The 9,890-nt window shown below is 46.4% G+C and overlaps 2 protein-coding genes across 5 annotated transcripts; both read left to right on the top strand.

Moving 5' to 3' along the window:
• The first annotated feature begins 592 nt into the window (after positions 1 to 592).
• Positions 593 to 4,573, top strand: LOC125033367. Of its 3 annotated transcripts, none has more exons than XM_047624797.1 (4): positions 593 to 734; positions 1,868 to 3,160; positions 3,774 to 3,965; positions 4,100 to 4,573. In XM_047624797.1, the coding sequence occupies exons 2-4, from the start codon at positions 2,038 to 2,040 to the stop codon at positions 4,267 to 4,269; spliced, it is 1,485 nt and encodes a 494-aa protein (XP_047480753.1). In that variant the 5' UTR covers positions 593 to 734; positions 1,868 to 2,037; the 3' UTR covers positions 4,270 to 4,573. The 3 variants fall into 3 exon arrangements, with proteins under 3 accessions (XP_047480753.1, XP_047480754.1, XP_047480755.1); XM_047624798.1 differs by having other exon boundaries at positions 617 to 839; XM_047624799.1 differs by lacking the exon at positions 593 to 734 and adding an exon at positions 855 to 1,150.
• Positions 4,574 to 5,151: 578 nt separating this feature from the next.
• LOC125033483 lies at positions 5,152 to 8,321 on the top strand. 2 transcript variants are annotated; one of them, XM_047625035.1, is made up of 3 exons: positions 5,155 to 7,274; positions 7,613 to 7,756; positions 7,973 to 8,321. In XM_047625035.1, the coding sequence occupies exons 1-3, from the start codon at positions 6,920 to 6,922 to the stop codon at positions 8,140 to 8,142; spliced, it is 669 nt and encodes a 222-aa protein (XP_047480991.1). In that variant the 5' UTR covers positions 5,155 to 6,919; the 3' UTR covers positions 8,143 to 8,321. The 2 variants fall into 2 exon arrangements, with proteins under 2 accessions (XP_047480992.1, XP_047480991.1); XM_047625036.1 differs by lacking the exon at positions 7,613 to 7,756 and having other exon boundaries at positions 5,152 to 7,274.
• The last annotated feature ends 1,569 nt before the right edge of the window (positions 8,322 to 9,890 follow it).

The following is a 9,890-nucleotide window of genomic DNA, read 5'->3' as shown; positions in this document are numbered from 1 at the left end:
TATACAAAAGGCTCAGCGCGGTCACGAGAGCGAAATGGCTTTGTTTACTTAAAACCTGAAGACAACACATATAGACAGGGGCTGCACCCGGACGCTTACACATAGATTAAATTCATGTACGACGCATGTGCTCATGCGTTCGGAATTTCATTTAGTCAAGCCGAGACACACACTTTCTGGTAGCTTTTGAGCAATATACCCATTCTCACATCCTAGAAACGTGTATCCACGCCTCATGCAACGCATTTTCTATGGCAAGGAATGTGCTGTAAATCCAATGCATTTCGACCATGTAACCAACTGGGTGTATTGGTCAGTTCAACACGTGTCGGTTAAGCGACTTGCGGAAATGGCAAGAGGAGTTGCCATGTTGGCTTTATTTGTTGTTAGAAGTTTCCTCTCCTTTTAAAAAAAAGACAAGGCGTTTTCGCCAATTTCACCAAATATACCAGCATTAGGGAGAACACCAATAAATATACTATCAGCGACAGAATTCTGACATCCGTGCGTCATAGTTGGCACTGAATACTCTGACGACCTTTGGAAACTTTATGATGTAAGATGATGTAACTTTTTTCCCGTCTGCTCAGTTCAACTCCCAGTGCATGTACAGTATGATAGTGTTGAACAGCTGGAGAACAAATGTGATAGTATAGAAGAGCAGACATTTCTCTGCACATACAGTGAACTTCTTAACGTGTGTAATAACTAGTGAACGACTTCCTGAGATCACAGTAAGTGAATTAGTGTTGAATATACAAAGAAAATGAAGTGAGACCCATGCATACCTCGGGAATTCTCGTTTTCTATTGCAAGAATTCATTGGTGTCTGCGCAAGAGTGAGTGAATTCACAGCGGCGAATAAGTGATTTTCAATGGTTCAGTGTCATTAATGATAATGATGGCGTAATTTATTTCCACTGCAAATTAGAAATTGGGCGATTGTGTGGTGACAGAAAATGATAAGTACGCCATACTAACATGTTATTCATTAATAAAGGTGGTCGCAATTTTATTCTTTACAAATGGCATTATATTCCGTACGCACAGTTGTCTCGCCCTCTTCATCAAAGGTTGGACAAAACTAACACTAAACTGTGTGCAAGGAATCAAGCATACATATAAACAGACCTTCTTAGTGTTTGGTTCTGTATGTATAAATATTTGTGTGTGTGTGTGTGTGTGTGTGTGTGTGTGTGTGTGTGTGTGTGTGTGTGTGTGTGTGTGTGTGTGTGTGTGTGTGTGTGTGTGTGTGTGTGTGTGTGTGTGTGTGTGTGTGTGTGTGTGTGTGTGTGTGTGTGTGTGTGTGTGTGTGTGTGTGTGGATGGGTGCGTATGCGTTTATATATATACACATTCATATATATATATATATACACATACACATACACATACACATACACATACACATACACATACACATACAATATACTTACATACATACATACATCTACACACACACATACATATGTGTGTGTGTGTGTGTGTATATATATATATATACATATACATATACATATACATATACATATACATATACATATACACACACACACGCACATAGATAAATATGTATGTATGTATGTATGTATGTATGTATGTATGTATGTATGTATGTATGTATGTATGTATGTATGCATGCATGTGTATATATATATAGACACACACACACACACACACACACACACACACACACACACACACACACACACACACACACACACACACACACACACACACACACACACACATATATATATATATGAGTGTGTGTGGAAAAATATACACTTACTCTATGTACACACGTATTGCGTGCGTGTCTAGTCGTGAGTGTACACAGTAATATGCTTTTCGTTTTCATTCCTCAGAGACAGAAAAAAATAAACGGCAATTCAAGAAGAAAGCAATCTTCGCGCGAAGAATACATATAAGTATTTCAACCTAGAAATTGTTGCTTGGGATTTTTTTGCGTGTGGGAGTGGCGGACCTTGAAGAGAGCCTGGGCACTTGAGGATCGTGCGACTCGCCTGCCTTAGATATGTTGTCAATACGTCCGGCAGTTTCCTCGCCCGAACACCCAGCCGCGGTCGCCGGCCAAATACCGAAGCGGGAACTGCTGAACACGTTACTGTCCCACTTGGCCGGCGGGAACAAAGGGCGAGTGGCGCTTGCAAAGGTGTTTCAGTGGATCTACAAAGGAGGCCCCTGCATCAAGACGGCCATCACCTGCGCCGTGGCAAGCGAGTGGGACGAGATATTTCTCAGCGATGAACAAAAGGAGAAGATAGAATCCGGCGCAGATCCCGAAACGTTCGACAGGCAGCTACTCTACTTCCTGCTGGAGAATACGTGCGGGTTGGCTGATGCCGACGAGTGTATGTGGACCACCCCGGGCGGCACGCTTGAGTACCTGATACACCAGGTGGCGTTCGGACCCTCGATCGAGATGGGCCCGATGGAGAGGCTGGCGGATTTCGAGGAGTGCATCGCCCGGATGCTGTGGAAGGCTGGCCACCTTTCCGGGAAGGACCCGCACCTCGTGGAAGCGCTGCTCACGGAGATCAAGCAATACTTCGATCAAGTGAGGGGCATTATCGAGTCGGAGCCGGAGTCAGTGCCACAGTCCATTGTCACTCAAATTGTCGACATTTTGTCAAACAAAGACACTCCATCAACAGACGGTGATGAAGGCATTTTGGTTGACTATTTACTATGCCTTGTAGAAGAGTCGAAGCAAGACAAAAAGGTGATTGACATAGTCGTTCAGATAATGAAGAAATGCGATCAGTGGACCATTACCGGCGACATGATAAACGGTCTTGGCCTACTGCTGGACCAGGTGGTTCCCGAGAGGATGAATTTGTGGTTCGACTCGAACCCCTCGCCCAGCCGGGTACAGCCAGCTCTGGAGGACCTGGCGAAGCGGAGCGTGGAGGTCGACCTGTACACCTCCTCGCGCTCAGGTGAAGGCGCCTCGTACCTGAAGGCTCTCACGGGGCCCGGAAGCCTTTGCAAAGTGACGAGCTGCCAAGGCTTCGTGTCGGCTTCCACGGCCGAGCTCCTGCCGACGTCTGTGACGTCGCTCACGATCTCAACGGACTTCCAGAGCCTGCCGGCGCTGGCGGCGGCACTCGCCAGGCTGGAGGACCTCGACTGGTTCTGTGAGTATCAGCCAGCGTTACGTTACCCTTTTTGGTGTACACGACTGACAAGATGTGGATAATATATACTAATTAATACAAATCTTTATGCAGACAAACAGAGATTATCTCACACACACACACACACACACACACACACACACACACACACACACACACACACACACACACACACACACACACACACACACACACACAATGCCGGAGGAAAAGAACTGAAAGGTAGGTAAACATATATTTATGTATGCATGTATTTATAGATAGCTAAGTGTATAGTTAAATAGATATATAGACAATGACGTAAAGAGTAATCTCGACAGCATCTTTAAAACACCATTTTTTGTCTGGAAATAGAAATTGTTATTAGCTGATCTAATAAAAGCATTTGAAATTATTCCATAGGTTGGTTTAAGATACCACCAAAGAAATTCAAGGAAAAGGGCGGAAAATTAATCAGCATAGCAATCAAAGAACAACCACACGTATTCACCAACGAAAACTATTAGGGACAATATAAAATCTAGTTATACAACACCAACAAATATTGCTGAATACCAACAATACATTAGTGGAAGCAATACGACACTACAACAGAAAACACGTGTTTCCACAGCTCTGGGTCTGACCGACGACGCCCGCCCCGACCCCGAGACGCTGCCGCCCCTGCCCGGCCCCTTCATGTACATCGACTCCCCTCGCAACCTCAGCTCTGATGACGTGCCCTGGTGGTGCCACGCCGCCCGACAGATGTGCCCGCCGTCGAGTCAAAGGCGGTACTTGTACATGGGCGTTAGTCTCGTCAAAGGTACGTCAACAGTCGAACACCTGTCCCACTCCTGATGTACTGGAAGGCTATCATTGTCTATGTATTTTACTAGTATGTATGTATTGGATTATCCATTCTACTTCGTACATATCTAACTCTCGATGGCCCGGCAGGAGGGGACTCCGAGCAGCTGATCCGGCAACTGCACGAGCGGGGCGTGTGGGCCGAGGATCTCCTGGTGACCTTCAGCACCTCCGACGTGGCGATTGACTGCGAGCGGCTGCAGAACTTGGCGCTGGAGCTGGCGGTGTCCGACAACCCGAAGTTTATCATAGATTTCTGATGTGCTTTATGGGACGCATTATCTGCTCATTCTCCGTGCTGCTATATTCGCATGAACAGAAAATTTGCTACTTTCGGCCTATTCGAAATTGATTACAATCCGATATAAACTCTAATCTAATTTGCTCACATTCGTGTTCTTCACATTATATCTGCTGACAATCAGAAAATTGCTTTTCTTTTACATATCTCACGTTTAGGCAGTTCATCGTAATGATAATACAAACCTGACTAACAGAAGAGCAATTTATAAATATCTCTCTCTCTCTCTCTCTCTCTCTCTCTCTCTCTCTCTCTCTCTCTCTCTCTCTCTCTCTCTCTCTCTCTCTCTCTCTCTCTCTCTCTCTCTCTCTCTCTCTCTCTCCCCCCCCCCCTCTCTCTCTCCCGCATATATATAGTGTGTGTGTGTGTGTGTGTGTGTGTGTGTGTGTGTGTGTGTGTGTGTGTGTGTGTGTGTGTGTGTGTGTGTGTGTGTGTGTGTGTGAGAGAGAGAGAAAAGGTAGGTAGGTAGGTGGGTGAGTGAGTGAGTGAGTGAGTGAGTGAGTGAGTGAGTGAGTGAGTGAGTGAGTGAGTGAGAGAGAGAGAGAGAGAGAGAGAGAGAGAGAGAGAGAGAGAGAGAGAGAGAGAGAGAAGGTGGGTGAATGAGTGAGTGAGTGAGTGAGTGAGTGAGTGAGTGAGTGGGTGGGTTGGTGGGTGGGTGGGTGGGTGGGTGGGTGAGTGGGTGAGAGAGAGTGAGAGAGAGTGAGAGTGTGAGAGAGTGAGAGTGTGAGAGAGTGAGAGTGTGAGAGAGTGAGAATGTGAGAGTGAGAGTGTGAGAGTAAGAGTGAGAGTGAGAGTGAGAGTGTGAGAGTAAGAGTGAGAGTGAGTGTGAGAGTGTGTGAGAGAGAGAGAGAGAGAGAGAGAGAGAGAGAGAGAGAGAGAGAGAGAGAGAGAGAGAGAGAGAGAGAGAGAGAGAGAGAGAGAGAGAACATTAATGCATCCGAACAGATGTTTGGACGTGCAACATGTGGAAACAGAGAGAATCGTTGCCAGCGATCTCTGTTCTATCCTGGTGTCTTTCGTTTGTTTGATTGTTTTTTTGTTTGTCTGCACCTCTACTGTACATGCTATTCACTTTCTAAAGTTAAGAATAGGATAAGCAAGGGAAGAAATGAGAGTAATGAGGATAATCTCCGAAATTATGTCTCCCTTTTAGTATTACAGAACATACTTTATTTTCCACCTCGGCCAAGTGGGTCTACGCATAAGGCAGCTCACTTTACACTCAGCATTACACGAGCATCCCCGTCTTTCACTGTAAAGTCTTTGTAATTGTTCCTGGAGAGCACCGGGAAAAAAAGACTGTTCTGTGTGTCGCCGCAAGCTAATTCTGATTGTTATTAATGAAAATATTTTTTTTCTTGCCGTGAAATGAAAATGTACGTCGGGTATCTTCATTTTCGATGAATGTGATCTGCTTGGGCAAGACACAAGTTATTGCATTGATGAGGAAATGCGAATGGATGTAATAGTCATAATTAATAGCAATTATGTTATGATTGGGGAATCATTATGAATTAATTCAAGTGTTCGGTGCTACCAGGCTTTGAGTTTGATCAGTTAGTAATCATTTAATGAGATGTTATTTGCTCCCGGTCTGCGACATCAGGATGTGAAAACCATTAGAACGTTTGTATTTTCCTTGACTTGAGGGATTCCCTATCGCGACAGTTATGCATATATTATGGCATATATAACTGTGAAGAACTACTACTGTATTACACACGTGTACTAAAGGCCTTGCACATTTACATATCGTTGACACATCATTGCCTTACTTTTCCAGAGTTTAAAAATGTATTTTAAAAGTAAATAGGTGGAGCTTCTGAAACCAGATAGAGGTATTGTGGAAGTTTGAGTGGGTGAACTTTGGGAACTCCCTGGAATATGTTGTCAATACGACCAACCGTTACTTCATCCCAACACCCTGCCACAGCTTCAAGCCAGACACCGAAAAAGCTTCTGAATGCATTACTAGTACATACGGCTGACAAGAACAAGGATGGAATCGCTCTGGCAAAAGTGTTTCAGAGGTTCAACAAAGGAGGTCCTTGTATCAAGACGGCCGTCACTTCCGCTGTGGGAAAGGAATGCGAGTCTGTTCCTCGAAAGTGGACAGAAGGAAAAGATAGAAACGGAGGAAGATCCCGAAATGTTTGACACGCACCCTACTTTTTGCTCCAGAATGCGTGTGGGTTGGCTGACTCCTGGGAAGTCTGGGACACTTCTGGCGATACTCTGGAACGCCTTGGTCCACTACAGACCACACAGAGACATGGGTACAAGGGAAAGATTGGTGAAATATGAGGAAAATATCTCTGAAATGTTAAAAAAAAAAAGCTACACACCTTTCTTGGACTGATCTAAACACACTGGAAGATATACAAAGATTAGACAGTGTTTTGATCATATAAAGGAAATGCTTGATCGTTCCAAAGGCTATTGTTAAGACAACAGTCGATGTTTTATCAAACCAGATAGGAGATGGTCAATGCGGCGACCTCACTGAGTACCTTCTCTGCAGCATAGAAGAAAGTAACCAGGATGAAGATGTCATTAAATTAAACGTCGGACTATTGAAAAAATACGATCAGTGGACCATTACCGGCGTCATGATAAACGATCTTGGCCTACTGCTGGACCAGGTGGTTCCCAAAAGGATGAATTTGTGGTTCGACTCGAACCCCTCGCCCAGCCGGGTACAGCCAGCTCTGGAGGACCTGGCGAAGCGGAGCGTGGAGGTCGACCTGTACACCTCCTCGCGCTCAGGTGAAGGCGCCTCGTACCTGAAGGCTCTCACGGGGCCCGGAAGCCTTTGCAAAGTGACGAGCTGCCAAGGCTTCGTGTCGGCTTCCACGGCCGAGCTCCTGCCGACGTCTGTGACGTCGCTCACGATCTCAACAGACTTCCAGAGCCTGCCGGCGCTGGCGGCGGCACTCGCCAGGCTGGAGGACCTCGACTGGTTCTGTGAGTATCAGCCAGCGTTACGTTACCCTTTTTGGTGTACACGACTGACAAGATGTGGATAATATATACTAATTAATACAAATCTTTATGCAGACAAACAGAGATTATCTCACACACACTCGCGCACACACACACACACACACATACACACACACACACACACACACACACACACACACACACACACACACACACACACACACACACACACACACACACACACACACACACACCCGCGCGCGCGCAGTACACTTAAACTTACACTTACACGTGTTACCCGTGTACAGTCTCAGAAATACATATTTATACGTATGTATTTGTGTACATATAACCTCCAGATGTACGTGTGACCGACGACGCTCTTCCTGACCTCGAGACACTGCCGCCTGGGCCCCGAGGACGTTCCCCGAGGTGGTGCCACGCCGCCCGGCGGATGTGCCTGGCCGGAAGATACGCGGCTCTGTCTGTCTGTCCTGTGAGGGGTGCGTATCCACTTTCCCTAAAACAAGGGGTGTGGATAGATGGATGGTTGGGTGGGTGGATGGATGGACCGAAGGAAGGAAGGACGGGTAGAAATATGGCTGGATGAGTGGACGGATGGGCTGGAAGACAGACAAATGGAAAGACAAGACAGACAGAAAGACTGATACGTGATTTTTCTTTTTTTATCGTTTTTTTACCGCCTAACTACCCGCCAGGTGAGGTCTCGGAGCCGCTGACCCGGCAGCTGCACGACCGCGGAGTATGGGTCGAAGACCTATACGTGAACTGCAGCTCCTCCGATGCAGCGATCGACCGTGATCGACAGCACGACTTGGCGCTCGACCTTGGTGTCCCTCCTGTATGGTTATCTTCAGAGCTTGAGTGATGATAAAAAATAAATAAAATATTTGGGAAATGTCGAGGTTTAGCGTTAGCTAGCTGACGAAGATTTGGCAGGCTTGGTTAGGTGAGGTGAGGCGATTCCTGGCTGATTGTGACTGTGTTTTGTATTAAATTGTGATTTATAAGGATCAAATGATAATAATAAAAATGGTGTTGCTTTAATTTTATTTTTATTTACACTCACGGTTGGAAACAGTAACCTAAGCTCTACACACACACACTAATAAATACACACACACAAACAGAGAGAGAGAGAGAGAGAGAGAGAGAGAGAGAGAGAGAGAGAGAGAGAGAGAGAGAGAGAGAGAGAGAGAGAGAGAGAGAGAGAGATAGAGAGGGGGGGGAGAGAGAGGGGGAGAGAAGCGAGAGAGGGAGAGAGAGAGAGAAGAGAGAGAGAGAGAGAGAGAGAGAGAGAGAGAGAGAGAGAGAGAGAGAGAAGGGGGGGAGAGAAGCGAGAGAGGAGGAGAAGAGAGAGACAGAGAGGAGAAAGAGAGGGGGACTATGCCTCGGGTCTACAACGAACTAAACCCGTCCTTCTCCCGCCGCAGCCAACGTACGCACTTCTTTTCCCTGCGACATCCTTCCCACGGACTTGGAGGCGGTTTGTGCCCATTACCTGCTCCTTAACACTCCCTCAGCGTCCTCCGGGGTACGTCCCGAGTGTGACCTCTTTAGCGACGACGTCAGATCCGCCGGGCGCTTGGGGCCTCTTGGCATCGTGGTCACGGTTTTCATAAATTACGAAAGGGGAGAGAGAGATGGGGGTGAAAGAGAGAAGGAGAGATAAGGAGAAGGAGAGAGGGAGAGACAGTCAGGGAGGAAGATAGGGAGGGAGGGAGGGGGGAGGGAGGGAGGGAGGGAGGGAGGGAAGGAAAGAGAAAAGGAAAAAAAATGAGAAGAGAGAGAGAGAGAGAGAGAGAGAGAGAGAGAGAGAGAGAGAGAGAGAGAAGAGAGAGAGAGAGAGAGAGAGAGAGAGAGAGAGGTGGGGGGGGCATAAAGAGAGAGAGACAGCCCCCCCCCAAAAAAAAAAACAGACAGACACATACAGAGAAGACAGCAAACTCTCCTCCTCTTTACAAGCCATCGCACCCCCCTCCCTCTCTCCCTACCCCACCCTACCGAAGGCGCAGAGCAATTACCTCCTCCCCAACGCCCTTCCGACTGCTCTCCCTGTAGTTACCTCTCGCCCCGCTGACGTGCCAGACCCTTCTTCAGCAGACAAGACGGACTTTATCTTTATGCAAATACCCGCCTGCAGCCACCGTTCTTTATACCCACACGCGTCGCCGCTCGTCAACACCTTCTTGATATTAACTTTATTCTCCCTCCCCTCCCCCCTATTAGCCTCCGGGATCTAATTAAATTGTTTATGATGTGTGTGATGGAGATGTTTTTTAACCAACTTCAACCTTTTTCTCTTATTCTTGTGTTCCAACCCTCTTTTTTTCTATTCTTTCTATGTTTGGTTACATTGTTCCTATGATTATTATCCCCATTCGTAACATCCTCATTTTCATCATCAGCGGATCATTTGTGTGAAATCAGCGACCGTTATTGTTATGCGCATCTTACTCGCTTACCATTTCGTCATAGGTTTATTGCCACCTCTTCGTCTTGTCTTTAAGCACCCATTTCACACTTCTCCCCCTTATCATTCTCACTGTTTTGTCCTGGGTATCATACACACTAGATAAACATAATATAGGGTTTACAATAAGTGACGTAGTGGCA

The sequence above is a fragment of the Penaeus chinensis genome, chromosome 16 (genome assembly GCF_019202785.1).
Source record: "Penaeus chinensis breed Huanghai No. 1 chromosome 16, ASM1920278v2, whole genome shotgun sequence".
Classification (NCBI taxonomy): Eukaryota; Metazoa; Arthropoda; class Malacostraca; order Decapoda; family Penaeidae; genus Penaeus; species Penaeus chinensis.
This window is presented reverse-complemented; position numbering and strand designations above follow the sequence as displayed.